At 42.8% G+C, this 16,759-nt stretch overlaps 1 protein-coding gene across 7 annotated transcripts in view; it reads right to left on the bottom strand.

The window, feature by feature from the left end:
• Positions 1-16,759, bottom strand: part of LOC111861362 — a 62,794-nt gene that overhangs the window by 26,212 nt on the left and 19,823 nt on the right. For 5 of the 7 annotated variants that reach the window (XM_023845857.2, XM_023845863.2, XM_023845859.2 and 2 more), the window contains 13 exons: positions 15,090-15,176; positions 13,524-13,733; positions 11,669-11,822; positions 10,968-11,158; positions 10,245-10,474; positions 7,483-7,728; positions 6,229-6,403; positions 5,735-5,891; positions 4,649-4,769; positions 3,350-3,487; positions 2,072-2,256; positions 1,786-1,988; positions 995-1,154 (listed from right to left, as the gene is read on the bottom strand). In XM_023845857.2, coding sequence (XP_023701625.1) covers positions 995-1,154; positions 1,786-1,988; positions 2,072-2,256; positions 3,350-3,487; positions 4,649-4,769; positions 5,735-5,891; positions 6,229-6,403; positions 7,483-7,728; positions 10,245-10,474; positions 10,968-11,158; positions 11,669-11,822; positions 13,524-13,733; positions 15,090-15,176 — 2,257 coding nt within the window. The remainder of the gene's footprint in view (positions 1-994; positions 1,155-1,785; positions 1,989-2,071; positions 2,257-3,349; positions 3,488-4,648; positions 4,770-5,734; positions 5,892-6,228; positions 6,404-7,482; positions 7,729-10,244; positions 10,475-10,967; positions 11,159-11,668; positions 11,823-13,523; positions 13,734-15,089; positions 15,177-16,759) is intronic. The other 2 variants (XM_023845858.2, XM_023845860.2) reach the window with 2 other exon arrangements.

The raw sequence follows: 16,759 nt of genomic DNA, 5'->3' as shown, positions 1-16,759 counted from the left end.
CAATTATGAAAAATGGTTAAAGGAGCGACTTATTCCTAACCTTCCCCCAAATTCTGTCCTTGTCATTGATAATGCTCCCTACCATAATGTACAACTAAACAGAGCCCCTTACTCAAATTCAAGAAGAGATTTTATGATATCCTGGCTAAAATATCACTTCCATCTATTACCTTCAATAACACTGATTTTTCATCATTGCAGAATCCCAACATATATAATATGATCCTACCACTCAAACCGAAATACCTTTCCTATAAAATAGATGGAATCTTCACAGAACACAATCACAATATTTTATGACTCCCTCTGTATCACCCAGAACTCAACCCAATTGAGTTAATATGGGCCACCGTAAAAAATTAGGTTGCTCAAAACAATACCTTTAAGATGGATGAAATCATTAAACTGGCAGACCAAAAATTGGCTTCCATAACTGCAGAAGAATGGCAATGTAGGTGCCAACATGTAAGGAACATTGAGCAACAATTAATGGCAGGGGAAGGCCTTTTGGACGCAAGACGGGAGTTCATCTTCCATGTTGGCAGTGATAGTGATGACAGTTCTGATGATAGCTCCGATTCATCTGGAGGCAATGAGGAAGGACAAGCATGCGGAGATGATATCTATGCGGACATTGCCGGTGTTGCCCCTTTAGAATAGACCCGTGTAACATGTAAATAAACTCTTCATGTACATAACAGTGAAAAGTGTATAATAATGTATAGTGCATAACAGGCTGCCATTCTGCACTTAAAACTTAACGTCGGATGTGTGAACATCAACAAGACTAAACCACCATCACTATGCAACACAATGAGGTAAGAAGTTATCTCCTTTTGAGAACGCCTGTACCGCATTCCCCGTCACACTTGTCGGCATACTGGAGCTCTCCCCACCAATACCAATACTTTTCCTACTCTGTGTCAGAGGACTGTCAGCACTAAGTACTACAACTTTACAATGATATTGCTAGGTGTATCTTTGTGTGCTTTACCTGCTGTGATGGAGTGGGCCTGAGGGTGGGGTGTGGTTGGGTATGGTGGAGGGGGGAACCCCCAGTATGGCTGTAAGTTGTTGCCATGCTGCTGCTGCTGTGCTTGCTCCACCAGCATGCTCTGGCACAAGTTGCTGGTGACCTCCAGCTGATGCTGCAGCTGAATACAGAGAATACATGTTAGAGATTATGTGCTCCATAACTGGTGAGCCAAGATGCTGAAGTGTTTCTTCGTATTTCATGACAGATGTAAATTGGTTGTGCACTAGGTTCAAATCTCATTACACAAACTACAGACATCACTGGTAACTGCAACTTTCATCTGACACATTTTCCAGTATGGATAATGTTTATCAAAATCCAGGGAAAAACACTTTCTGGGTCTAGGTAACATATCTGCAGCATGAGTCAGTTTTAATGGACAATACATAAATATGAAGGAGGATGAAACCAGCATGGCCTGAAGGAAGCAAGGAGGAATGCCTGAAAGACATCAATAGGAACACCTATATATAGATAACAGGATAATATTAAAATGAAACCTAAAGTACTAAGATGGGATGGTGTGGACCAAGTTAATCTAGCTTAGGATATGGACAAGTGGCAGGTTCCTGTGAGGTAACGTATCTTTTAGATTCCATAAAATGCTGGGAATTTCTTGAGTGGCTGAGCAACTATTCTCAAGAATGATAGCTCCATGGAGTTAGTCTATCCATGAACATCAAATTCGCTGAGGCATGCAAAACAGCAAAGAGTGAAAGTATTCCACTCTTGTTCTGTAGTGGACTCACCTGAAGTGCTCGGTGCTGCCACCAGCTGGGACTGGTGTTGGAGCCCACAAGGCCTGTGTTATGCAGGGTTGCAGAACTGCTGCTGTTATTGGTGTCCAGATTGTTGGATGATGACACTAACTCCTCTGCAGCACAAAGATTCTCCTGCCTCGCCTGCTGAGATAATGGGGTCCACACAGCTCTTGGAACCGACATGCCACTGTCTGTGAATCACAGATGTAAACACTGCACTTCAGGCACACAGCAATGAGGCAGAGAGACAGACAATGTGAGATGCATTACTCACCTGTAGATGCTTTCCTCCAAACATTGTGGGAGGCAGGACCTTGCCTCTGTGCATGAGCGCAACCCCCTGCAGGAAGAGGGACCCGGCCACTAGATCCAGCTACACTTGCAGCATTACTGTTGTCCGTGTTGATATTTCCCGACAGTGACAAGCGACCAGATTCTACGGACATACTCAGCAGCTCCCTGCAAAATGTGACACCAGACAGCAAACATTAAGCATGATAACAGTCGTTCTTCAGAAGCTAACTGCTGCTCAGCTTGTCATGAAATTCCTTGTCTTTTACACAATCAGAATCTGAAGGTTTGTTACCATGTTCTCAACAGCCTACCACTGGTCCTTATCCTGAGCCAGATGAATTGAAAATATTTATGTAAGACCTATTTGATATTATCAACAGTTTCGATCCCAGTTCAGGAGTTCACTCAGTTACCATTATGAGAGGAGGAAATCAAACAAATACAACAGTGGGACCGCCTCTAGTGGTACCCCTGGTTCAAAAACATATTGGTAAGATATTGTAAGCATGTCTTCTAAGACATTTATCAAAATTTAAATGTTCTGTCAGTTACCCGTTTTAACACTTTGGACCTAACCTAGAACACGCAAAGGCATTATGATATTTGCTACACAATGTTGCCACCATGTATCATCAAAAGCTACATGCAAGAATGGCGGCAGGATTTCCTGACGTAATTCAAATACTCATTCCCAAACTTTCATTTAATTATACAGGTAAACTTTAATTTTTTTAATCTGAGCATTATTCTTTCTTTAGAGCTTGCGATCCTGTACACTATGCAACCACATTCTGATGATGATCCTTATAAAATTAGAAACTAAACTCACTCACTCACTCATGGAGCTGAGCCTTTCTTGAGAAGCTGCCAATTGTGCAGCTACTCAAGAACTTCCCAGAATTTTATGGAACCAAACGGTTCATTACCGCGTTCACAAGAGCCCTCCACTGGTCCCTATCCTGAACCAGATCCCTCCAATCTATACCATCCCATCCTATCTCTCTAAGATCCATTTTAATATTGTTCACCCCCTTATGCCTTGGTCTTCCCAGTGGTCACCTTCCTTCCGGCTTTCCCACCAATATCCTATATGCATTTCTCCTCTCCCCCATTCAACCACATGCCCTTCCCATCTCACCTTCCTTGACTTGATCATTCTAATTATACTTGGAGAAGGGTACAAGGTATGAAGTGACAGGAGGTTGGAGAAAACTCCATAATGAGAAACTGAAATAGATTTTTTAAAAAGAGTTCATACCTTGTGGTTGTTGTTGTCTGTGACAAAGGATCTTTGTTGTTATTATTACTGTTGTTTAGTTGTGCTTGTCTCAGCTGCTGGGAGGGGCTGGCATGGAGGGCACAGATTTCCTCTTCATCTCCATCCTGGCCTTCATCACTGTCACATCACAAGGTTTAATAATTGTGACATTTGTACTCAGCAAGTAAAACAAAAGTAAAGTTGTCTCTGTGAGCACGTTGCCATGAAGACAAATGAAGAAATGGAGGTATAGCTTCAGGCATTCTTAACATTAACACTAGAGACTGAGGTGAATGTACAGCCTCAACCCCTGATTGCGTCACCCCCAGCGAAAGAGCCTTCAGTGCCCATTAAACAGACCGATTAGGCGTCAGAGCCAATGAGGATATTGCGGAGAACTGAACCCCAATTCGCTGGTCCCTCGTTCACCCACCTTGAAGCCAACTTGCTATAGTGACAGAGCTATCTGGGCTGTCCCACTCAGAGCTGTGTAGAGTTCAATGACATGACTGTCAGTAAATAAGGAACTGGAAAAGATGAGGAAGGAAGCTGTGGCCCAATCGGAAGTACTATCCTAGCATCCTAGCAGTTTGGCACAGCAGTCATAATCTAGACCTGTATCCAGTTCAGACCTCAATGTCACAAGCTATCCTGCCTAAGGATTTTCATGGTTTCTCCCAGTCTTCCCAGACAAATACTTGGCTAGTTTGTCCAAAAATGTCACAACTGTCCCCTTCTACATTCCTACTTCTTCACCATTCAAGATCATTATATGTCATTCAGTGCCAGAGAGATCAACCAAGATTGTCACATAAACCATACACGTCTTACTTATAACTCTCCCTATACACTTCACTGAAATCAATTCTTAATAATTTCATATGCAAATGCATTTAGATTTCATCAGCCATCTTCACTTCTTCTCAGATCACGTAAGAAGGAATGAAAAAAGCCAATCAAGCCATAACGTGTCTGCAAGTGTAACTATTTAAAGTAAATTACGATAAATTCTAGATGGTCTGTTGAAATTAATAAACTGTATGATACACTATGGAAATGAATTCAGTTAGAACCAAAACTTGTTCAAATCTATTTTAATAAACATGTTTTCCTGAAGAAACTAAGAAAAACTAAAAGAAATTTCAGGGTAGCCAATAGCACAGCGACATTTTACCTTAAATATCACTTTTACATAAACCCACTTGTTAAAAAGCAAATTGTTATCTTCCATAAACAAACACAACGACCTTCAATGGGTATATGCTCTCAAATCGGCAGAATGTCAATATATTTACTAACCTTGAGTAGCCAGCACTCTGCTCCTGGATATCATTATCCTGTTCTGCTAGATCATCCAGTGTTCCATGTGTCGAGCCACCCCACGTAGCATTTGTTGTTCCTTCAGCCAGGAAACTGTATGCTAAACATACTAAAGTGAGTCACTTCCACGTGCATTTTATCATGGTCTAGAAGGAAGTTCCTTGGCAATTTACTTATTCACTTCCTAGCTCACTAACTCACCCCATTGTTCACATCCTTGCTAATTCTCTAGTTCACTTCTTCATTAACTCACCCCATAGATCACATACTTGATAATTCTCTAGCCCACTTCCTCACTAACTCACACAATAGCTCACATCCTTGCTAATTCTCTAGCTCACTTTCACAAAAACCCACTTCCTAGCTCATTTCCTCATTAACTCAGCCCATACCTCACATACTTGCTAATTCTCTAGCTCACTTCCTCAAGAACCCACTTCCTAGCTTATTAACTCACCCCACATTTCACATCCTTGCTAATTCTCTAGTTCACTTCCTTACTAACTCACACTATAGCTCACGTGCTGACTAACTGTCTAGCTCACTTCCACAAAACCCCACTTCCTAGCTCATTTCCTCATTAACTCACCCCACAGCTTACATGCTTGCTAATTCTCTAACCCACTTCTTCAAAAACACACTTCCTAGCTCATTAACTCACCCCAAAGTTCACACCCTTGCTAATTCTCTAGTTAACTTCCTCTCTAACTCACACCGTAGCTCACATACTTGCAAATGCCCTAGCTCACTTTTTTATTAACTCATCCCATAGCTTACTTCCTCACTAACTAATTCACTAGCTCATCTCCTCACTAACACACTGCTTTTCCAAGTATCTACCTTACTTCATTGCCCCAGGCCATCTCCTTACTCAAATTTCATATCTTGCAATCTCATGTTACATTAACTTTATGCAGTAGAGAAAGCATTGTTACAAAGAGGAGGAAAGACTCACCCAGATACCCATGCGCACAGCCTCTCAATAATTCCCAGAGCAGCTGACAAGTACTTAGCCACACAGAAGTAACCTCAAGGCGCACACGTATGCACCAGCATCTCACATACCTGGCGCATCAGACTTGTCTGCAGAGACTTCACTGCACACATCTTGATTGATGGCCGACGTCTGCCCTTGATCTTTCCGCATCAATTCCTCTAATTCTCGTCTCTTGGCCTGCAACTCTGCATGAAGCAGCAGCTGCTGATGTGTCTGAGCATCAACCTGTGGAGGAAATCAACAAAGAAATTGATCACGATATGTTCTGCACACAGTGAAGAACTGGTAAATTGCTGCAAAGTGGTTCACTTGTGTAAGTACATGATACCATGTCGATTCTAAAACGTTTTGATAGTGGTGTGTAACACTCAGGTTTGCTGAGTTTCTGGACTTTGTCCATTGTCCAGTATTCTAAAGAATGGTCCCAAAAGAGGTGCCTCCCCCACTGCATTCACTTGAGGACAGAAAATGTGTTCTTTAGAATACTGGATGACTGATAAGTCAAAAAACTTGGTGCTCCTGAGACAATACCCAGTTAACAGGTTGACCATAGTCCTCTTACCTGTGTGTTGGTCTTCTTTTCCCGAAGAGGAAGCACCTGCTGAAGTTTGCCCAGTTCCCTCTGCGCTGAAACCAATCGTTCTCGTTCTTCCTGCAGACTACGCGTCTGCTGACGCAGGTCACGAGTCATGGCCTGCACCACTTCCAATGTGACCTCACAGCCATCTGGCAATCCACTGGAAATATTTCATTGCACACATATTATTTCTGTCATGGCAGTTCAAAGTGGGGACAGAACTCTGCCTGGTGAGATGTGAGGTTCTCACAGCAGTGACCACTATACCCTGGGAATGTGACAACATACAATACAGTAGACGTTCAGACATTTGAAGGAATGTGCTGCCTCCACATATAAGGGACCCTGAAAGTAGAGGCAGCTCATTTCTCTGAACCAGACTACATGGCGTCACATCCCAGAAGACAATAATCTTTACAATTATGCTTCTACTCATTTAAAAACAACAAAGATGAGAAGTTCATATAAGAACTTATGACACATACTTAATTACGTACAAAGGTGTTAGGACAAATTACAAATTAATGCATTTACTGTCACACCCCTGTACTAAGATTTCACCTGCTGGGCCAGCCATTTTTTGACAAAAATTGGAACTCAGTGTACCACAACTATCATACAGTTTGATTCTTTCACGCTTTTATAGTCTATACTTGCTGTATTTCTGCATCTGAGTGATATATGCAGGAGAAATGACATTTACATACACAAAGGCTCAGTCACTCAACAGGACTGACACTGGTACATGGTAAACTTCAACCTGCCAGGTCACAGCACTAGCAATTAATGTGTTACTATCTGTGCAACTGTGCAATCTATTTCTCTTCATAATTTCCACCGGTACTGAATCCCGCTATCTTAAGATATACATCACACAAGAAAGAATGAAGCAAAAGAGAAAAGAAAGAAGAATGTAAATGAACAGAGAAAGAAAGACAGTAAGACTGAGGAAGATGGCTAAAGCAGTAATACTTCAAAGTCAATTGGAGGGGTGCCCAGTTTTTATCTTAGCAGGGAAACTAACTAACATGACCGAAGTGATTAACGGATTTCCTTAATCTCTCCAGTACATGATCCTGAAACTGGCCGCAACCACTTCTTCCCCAATCCCTTCAAACTAATTTACCGTGATCATTCTCATACCACTCAATGTTAATAACCACTTAAGCTGATCAAGCGCTTTTAAATAAACTATGATCCATTCATCCCAGAATTTTAAAAACATGGTGGAATTCATACCTGTCAAGGACCTGCTGTTTGACTGGGGTCCTCTCCCTTTCTACACTGCGCCTCTGCATCCTGGAGACAGTAGTTGGTGCAATCTCTGCTCTCCCGGCAACCCCTTGCTCTTCTTCTCGGGCCACTTCCTGGCTCAGCAAGTCAATGTACTGGTCCGGTACGGGCTGCCCACGGTTGTGGAAGTCTGTCACTGCAGCCATCAGGTCCTGCAGCTGTTGCAACCGTGCCTTGGCTTCTTGAAGTTGTCTGCAATATTCAATAACATACTTTTTGCTCCTGACAATGTGTTTCATTTATTTATTTATGGTAATTAACAACTTTCAGTGGCTGACATGATACAGTGTCAAACTGTCGGATGTCTAACGAATCAAACATTTGAATGGATATGGAAGGAAGTAGTCACAGGCCAGCTTGAAGTTCTATCCTGCCATATGCCTAGTAGGACTGTGGTGCCATCTCTATGACAAGACTGGATACCAGGGTTTCCTGAATAAGAAGCAGAAGAGCTAACCACTCAGCTACAACATTTGATCACGATGTTTGGGCATGTAGGATGCACAGATACCAACTCAAGTGCCAAAAGTCATTAGATAGCAGTATGTAAATTTATTTTTAAGTGGCGCCACCATCCCGTGACAGCTTGGGAATGCCCACAGCAGTGTCAGTTGTGAGGTGTTCTCTCGTGAGTCAGGTTGAACACCAGCCAGTCTGGGGTGTCAGGTTGATGGGGCATTCCATTTCCGAAGTTGTGCGGTCATTCAACATTCCTTCATCCACGGTGTCACGTGTGTACTGGAAATACCTTGTGGAAGGCATTTCCACCCACCGTGGACAGTGCAGTGGTCGACCATGGGTGCTTAATGATCGTGACCAGCGGTGTCTAGCTAGAATTGTCCATGGTAACAGACAAGCGACACTGGCTGAAATCACATCCACATTCAATGCAGGAGGTACCAGACGCATATCCAGCAGGTCAGTGCAGCATTCTTTAGCTTCCATAGGATATGGGAACAGAAGACTGACCAGAGTCTCTGTTAACACCACGACACCGGACACAGCGCCTCACCTGGGCTTGTGACATCGCTAATTGGACCCTGGAGGATTGGCAACATGAGGCGTGGTCCAATGAGTCACAGTACTAGTTGTTTCGGGCTGATGGTATGGTCTAGGTGTGGCACAGACCCCATGAGGCCATGGACCCCAGTTGTCATCAAGGCACCGTGCAAGCTGGTGGTGGTTCCATACTGGTGTGAGGTGTGTGGCATGAGTTGGGTCCGCTCGTCCACCTAAACATGTCATTGACCGGTGACCGCTACGTTACACTGCTTGGTGACCATTTGCAGCCCTTCATGGACTTCATGTACCCCCACAATGATGGGATATTCCAGCAGGACAATGCACCATGTCACTGGGCCGGAGTTGTCCAGAATTGGTTTGAGGAGCATTCTGGAGAGTTCCGACGAATGGTGTGGCCACCACATTCGCCCGACACGAACCCAACTGAGCATTTATGGGACGTGGTGGAGAGGTCTGTTCGCACCCAAAATCCTGCGCCTACAAATACCAGGGAGCTGTGGGCGGCTACCCAGATGGCATGGCTTAACATCTCTCCAGAGGTCTTCTGTCCACTTGTGGAATCGATGCCATGTCGAGCTGCTGCACTTCCCCGGGCTAGAAGGGGTCCTACACGATACTAGGTACCTATCCCATGACTTCTGGCACTTCAGTGTAAAACTAGTATGTAAGAGTTCATGGGAACACTTTCAATACTCAACAACACTGTAGCACATGCACCGTCAAACGAGATGGGAAGATGTTCAAGAATTCTCATGTGAATGGATTTAAAATATGATGGCTGTGGCTTGCTTTGATGTATTGGCCCAGACTCCATCAGAAGGAAACTGAAACTCACACACAGCTGATAACCCTGACAGGACTGAAGTCAGACACTACCTAAACACAAGTCTAGAGCATTACTGCAACTTTAATTTGTTCAGTCCTCATGGGAAGAAACACAGTATTGGGGAGAGGATAATATTAAAACAGATGTTAGAGAAATAAGCTGTGAGGATGTAAACGAGTTTGAAGCGACCCAGGATTAAGTCTAGTGGTGGGCTTTTGTGTACATCGTGATTAATTCCCAAATCAGGTCAATAAATATCGACTGTTCATGCAAGACACTGAATCACAGAGTTGCACTGAGGTCGTAAAAAAAAAAGTACCATGGATTAAGCCCCTCTACATTCCCATCAAGCTTTTATGCTTCTTCCACCCCAGCATAATCCTTTGTATTCCCCTGCAGCCCTCCTGTTATCCAGTACTCCTGAGAGCCTTTGCTAGTGACATATTTTTTTAAATTTGCATAGTGTGGGGTGCAGTTCAGCTGGGTCCACTTGGAACGTCAGCCACTGATTGGCCTATTGTATCTGCCCCGGGTGATTATGATGATGGAGAATTTGGTGGAATGAAGACTGGCAGGGGAAACTGAAGAAATCAGAGAAAACCTGCCCCAGTGCCAGTATGTTCTCCACAAATCCCACTTGATCAGACCCGGGCTCAAACCTGGGCCGCCACAGTGGGAACCCAGCGACTAACCACTTGAGCCATGGTGTGGCCAAAGTTGCTAGTGACACATACTTTGCACTGGCTGACAGTCTAGAGGGGAAGCCCCAAGCATCATTATCTCCACCATCCATGGGACCCATCTATTTAAGCTGAAGCAAACCTGCTCCTGCTAAGTAGAGGCAACAGGGATCACATACGCAGTCTTGTGCTGGATGTCCCTTGCTCTGTCCACTTCTGAGCCCGCCTGCACAATGTTGTCAGGCTTGCTGCTTCCACTGGCACTTGTGTTGCTGTTGCTGCGTGCTACACTTCTCACACTTCCCCCTCTACTTTTATCTCTCTTCTGTCTTCGAAGGTTTACAGCTTGCTCTTCAGCTTCCAGGTCCTCACCATCTTCTCTTGACCCTGGTTCCTGGTCAATCCCATTCTGGAGAGAACACATTCTATACATTACTCTGTACAGCTGTATCTCAGACTCAAACTGTCATCATGAAAAAGAATGGACACAGACGCAAGAGGAGTGCTCACTGGAGGGCAGACACAGATTTCAAATCACATAACAAAACATCTAGAAGACTGTGATGATGGTATATTAATATAATTATTGATTTTTGCACATTATCCACTGTCCTGTTTCTCATTTAAGTTTCTGAGACTGGATTCTGTCTCCATCCTCAGGTAAAAGTATTTTCAGTTGGGCCCAATCGATAGAACTAGTCCCAATCTCCAGACCTGAGGACAAAGATAGAATCCAGTCTCCGAAACGTTGTTTAGAAACAAAAAACAGGACAGTGGATAAAATCCAAAAAGTCAATAATTGTACACAACAAAAGATTTATTTTTTCTTCAAGCTGTTATTACTAGACAGTTATGTTACATTTTCTGTTCTCTCTCCCATGCACATCAGCGTGCTCACGCACCTGAATGGTTCCATCGCTGCTCTCTATGTTCTGAACTGCTGACATGATCCCTTTCAGCCGGGCAAGCTGTGCTTTCATCCTGTTCAACTCTGCTATCTTGTCCCGCACAATCTCAGAGTCTGCCTCACCATCCGAGCACTCTGCCTCACCATCGCTCCCATCTTTGCTGCTCCCCACATCTGCCTGTGAGCCTACAAACACAAACATGTCCCTAGATTTATACAAAATGTATTTAGTCATGAAACTCTTCAGTGAAATCATATGCATTACCTTTAGTGTCCATGCACCTACTACTTTAACTGCATGGGTGCAGTCCAGCAGGCCAAGTGCTGCAGTTTTCCACAATATTAATACTGTTATCCACATGTTAAAATGTGATGATATATTTCAATGATCGGAAAGTCTGAAATAATGGTCTCTTATGACAGACACTTGTAAAATTTCTTCATAGATGAAACTGACAGGCTGACTGACACATTCTGTTCTGCGTGATCTTAATCATTTCCAAGAGCTTTTGACTCTGTCTGATGTTTTCTTACTTTCTGTCAATATCTATGGAACAAAGCTTCTAAATCGATGGTGCCATGTATATATGGCAATGAAATTTGGGTTCGAAAATGCATGGATATCTCTGGACAAGATGCTTCTGAAGAAAGCCTCCGCTAAACGGCGCTAGTTTCTCAAGTGAGTGTAATGTTTACCTGTAGCTACAGCAGGAAGATTGTTGATAGTCTGAAACTCAGCCACCAGATGGTCCATATGCTGTTTCTTGTACTGCAGTTCCTGCAGCTTGTCATGCAACACCAGTTGCTCAGACACTAGTTCTTCATCTCCCTCCCCAAGCATCTGTACCAGCTGGAGAGAGCAATCACATAAACTTAATTACATGTAGAAGCACAATACTGTCACAATCACCATACTTACCCAGCTACAAGATGAGAGTTCCTTGTCTTCTTTTACTTAAGAAATATGGTTAATTCAAAACTTGTGAATGAAGAACAAAACAAACCAAACAAACTTCATGGCCTGTAATCCACAAGCGAACTATACCGACCAAGAGACCGCTGCTTTTGGTGAAGTTGCCAACTTTAGTGGATAGAGGGTGTCATGTGGTCAGTGCAACAGATCCCAACGGCCGTTAATCTTGGATTTCTAGACTGGAGCCGCTATTCCNGAGGGTGTCATGTGGTCAGTGCAACAGATCCCAACGGCCGTTAATCGACTGGAGCCGCTATTCTCTTGAAATAGCTCCTTAATTATTGTCACGAGGCTGAGTGGACCCTTTTCCAGACCCACTAATTCTCACAAAATCTGGTAGCACCGGGAACCGAACCCAGGACCTCTGGATCTGTAGCCAGGAACTCTGACTACTAGACCACAGATGGTCTAGAAACATATGTAAAAAATTGAAATTGTGGTCTGGTGGGGTGATACCATGCACTTTGGTAAATAAGTATCAATATTTCACAGAACTTGCTCTTCAACTTCAGGGTAGAAGAACTAGCCCATAATCACAACACTTGTGATAAAAACCACGGTAAAAATGACAAACGTCTTCATCATTTAGCCCAGCACAAAAAACACAAAAAAAACATTGTGACTGTCAATGTCTTAGGTGATATGCACTGAAAGATACAACGCTGTATCTGGCTGGTGCAACGAGGCCCCAAGCTGCCTGGTTTGGCTTTCTCATGTCAGGAATGCAATTCTTTTTTTTTTCCTAAGTTTCATGGGGTGGGGCGAGACTGAGTCCACTTGGTATATTGGCCACTAATTGGCCTATCGTACCACCTTGAGATGACAGATGAGAATTGGCAGGAGAAACAGAAGTACTCGGAGGAAACCAACCCCAGTGCCACTTTGTCCACCAAAAATCACATATAACCTGACCTGGAATCAAGCCTGGGCTGGTGTGGTGGGAAGCCGGAAACTAACTGCCCAAGCTACAGCATGATGGGAAACTGTATGAAAGTTCGGCATAAAGGTTTGTGATGATATATTAATACAATGTTTGATTTTCTGGACATTATCCATTGCTTTTATTATTGGAACCAATGTTTCAGAGATTGGACTCTGTCTCTATTCTCAGGTAAAATACCGTATTTACGCATGTATAGGCCGCGTGCGTGTATAGGCCGCAGCACAATTTTCAGACAGAAATTATAGAAAAAATAATTTTCTTGGAATATTATTTCAGGAGTATTACACCCTGTATTACTAATTATGAATATATATTTTTTTTTAAATGAAGTGTGATTTCGAATATTTTGAATATAAGCCGCACCCCAGTTTTCCTCTTGAATTTTTGGCAAAAAATGTGCGGCCTATACATGCGTAAATACGGTACTTACTCAACTGGGCTCAATCGAGAAAGCCAGTCCCATCTCTGGAAACAGAGAGTGGGTCCACTGAGTGGGACCAACTGAGTAGGCTCTTTACCTGAGGAAAGAGACAGAGCCTAATCTCTAAAACATCATTTTGAGTAAAAATCAGCACAACAGATAATGTCCAGAATGCATGAAAATTTCCAGTTTCTAAACATGAATTATAATTTACCTGGTTTCTATTCTCATACAACTCATGGAGAGTTTGGAGCCTATCAGAAATGTTCTGCATATTCCCCTGGAGACCAGCTGAACCACTGATACTTTGTGAATTTGAAATTCCATTCGTACATCCTGCAGAACGTTCCTCCCCTGTGGGAGGGACAAGAGATGGCGAGGAGCTGGCGCACTGAACTCCAACAGCACGTGCCATTAAGATACCCTAAACAAACACAGGGTCATCTCAGTATGATAATTAGCACTCAGCTTGAACTCTACCTTATGAGACTGCATGCATCATACAACGCCACATTCTCTTTATCCCTCTATACTAATGAACAGAAAGTGTCTTAACTGTTTGCTATCCTGTCAGAAGCCTCCTGCCATCAACTTACAGATTTACTGCCACAATCTCTAACACAGCACTTGGCCAGTCAGAGAGTAACAAAATTACCTTACTTTTACTATGGTCACTTTGCCCTTTACATTCCTTAATGTCACTTCTAGTAGTTCACATACAGGTTCAACAGATGGCAGGAGTTCTACAGTTTTCCATACCAAAGTCCTTCATTTCATACATTTTCACAGAAATTAATTTTTAGCTGATATGACTGAGATATGAAATACGAAGGGGGACCCAAAAATAACCGGAAATGGCCTGTTGCGCGCGCATGCTTTGTACTTACGAGTTGTGCTGCTAGGTGGTGTTGGCTGGGGGTCTCCCACGACTGTTAGTGAGCTGGCGTCAGTCTGAGTTAAGTGGTTTGTCTGTGGTGCTCTGTTGTGTGCGTTCCTGTTTCAACCCTTTGGCGATTAGTGAGATGGCCGACCAGAAGGAACAAAGAGTGTGCGTGAAATTTTGCTGTTAGGGAAAACTGCACTTCACTCTTCAAGTCGCGGCAAACATTCACGCGGTTTTCTCTTTGGTCATCTCCGAGCAAGCGAGGAACAAATTTTGCAGACACCCGTCTCATGTGCAAACCTTCGGTTAAAATTCGCTGGACCGTGCTCCATGAGATGTTCGTTTCCTCAGAAAGTTGGTCAATGGTCTTTTGACGATCTTCATCAATTTCACGCACACTCTTTGTTCCTTCTGGTCGGCCATCTCACTAATCGCCAAAGGGTTGAAACAGGAACGCACACAACAGACCACCACAGACAAACCACTTAACTCAGACTGACGCCAGCTCACTAACAGTCGCGGGAGACCCCCAGCTAACACCACCTAGCAGCACAACTCGTAACTACAAAGCATGCGCGCGCAACAGGTCATTTCCGGTTATTTTTGGGTCCCCCCTCGTAGGAGGATGGGAGAAAACTGACACTGAAGACTCCATTAAATTGTTACAGTGGGCACACAAACTGCTGCAGCACACATACTGTCACAATGCTGCATGGTCATGAACATCAGCCTATTCTAGATACCATGGACTCTTACAGCTCCCACAGTTACAGTCTAGATGAAACTAAACTGATGCAAAGCCACTCTTTCAAAAGAAGTTTCCAGAACTACTGTTATACATGTTCCCTTCAGCACTGACAACTGGGCAGCATGTCATCACTGTGTCACTGGGTTTACCTGTGCTGCTCTGGCTTCTTTCAACTGCTCCTGTGCTTTCTCTTGAAGAACGAGCAAAGCAGCCTGGTGCTCCTGCAGGACCTGCAACTGAGAACGACTCAAGCATCACCATCTCATCCTTGCATCCACACAGTTTTAACAGTACCATAATGAACCAGTGAAAGCATCCCTTCTTTACCTCTGGTTTTCTTAAAACAAACTGTACTGAAATAATTCTTCGGAGGACTTAATTTATGACACTTTCAGTATCACAGATTACACAGTGTCAAATGGCATGAGGACAGATGAATGGTCTGAGTTACTATCCCAGCATCTGCCTGCAAGGACTGACTGACATAATGAAACTACTCACTTTTAATAACAGTATTATGAATATATATTGCTAGTGTTCTATTATTTCATGTTCTCTTGCCACACAGTGATCGCTTTATGCACTAAATGTGTGGTACATGACTGACTTGTTCCAGTGACTGGTTGGAACATTTATTTTGATTTTTGACACATTCTATACCCAATTGTGGTGAACTTGTTTCTCACCCAGTAACTGGATCTACTTGAATATAAGAATAAAATATTACATATGCACTAAATGTGTGGTACACAACAGAACAGGTTTCTTCTATCCTGATGATTGAAGCAGCATGTTTCTCCAAAACACTGGTAACCTTCTACAGAGGTACATGGCATCATATCCCACGAGAAAGTAATCCTCTTACCATTTGATATATTACATATTTTCTGTATCAATTTCTGTAGTTAAGAATTTAGATATATTTAAATTTAATTCTGCTATATGCAGCATTAACACCAGACAAGGTTTTGACTTACATTTTCCAATTAATAAATTGGCTAAAGTGCAGAAGGGTGTATATTATTCAGGGATTAGGATATTCAATAATCTACCACAAGGCATCAGGAATCTATTAAATTATATCACTAAATTCAAACAGGTTCTAAAAAGTTTCTTCTTGCTGGTTCATTTTATTCTTTAAATGAATATTATGAATGGAACACAAGGGGTGATCTTGGTTCTTATAAATAGTATCTAAAATTAACCTTGACAAGTCCTATTAACTAAAAATATAAATAATCATCTACTTTAGATCTGCATACATACCTACTATGACTTTTATTTATTTTAACGTACAATATCTTGTTGTTTTATGAATATACGTAGGTAAGTCAATAAGTAAGTTACAAATGGATATAGAACTTAAACAAATAAGAGTACTGATTTGAAAAATGCTTTTATTTCTCAACATAATCTCCCTGTACATTGAGGCACTTGTCCCATCACTTCACAAGCCCCTGAAAACCAGCAGCATAAAGTTCTTTGGGCTGCTGTCGGAACCGGGTGTGTTCACATGGCATGGCCTACCTCATAATGCATGACAGGTTGCATGCTTCCATTGAATGGCCTTACAAAGTTTTCTGAGGATGTTAGAGTTGGAGTCGGCATTTATGATTTGTCCTTGAGGCTGGAATGCGGTGAGCAGGATGCCTTCGTGATCCCAGAAGACTGCAAGCATCACTTTCCTGGAGGATGGTGTCACCTTAAACTTCTTTTTGGCAGGAGACGCAGGATGTTTCCACTGCATTGATGCATACTTTGTCTCGGGCTGGTAATGGTGAACACAAGACTCATCACCTGTGATAATTCGGGCTAGCAT

The sequence above is a fragment of the Cryptotermes secundus genome, unplaced genomic scaffold (genome assembly GCF_002891405.2).
Source record: "Cryptotermes secundus unplaced genomic scaffold, Csec_1.0 scaffold289, whole genome shotgun sequence".
In the NCBI taxonomy this organism is placed as follows: Eukaryota; Metazoa; Arthropoda; class Insecta; order Blattodea; family Kalotermitidae; genus Cryptotermes; species Cryptotermes secundus.
Note: the sequence above shows the minus strand (reverse complement) of the source record. Positions and strands in the feature narration are given on the sequence as shown.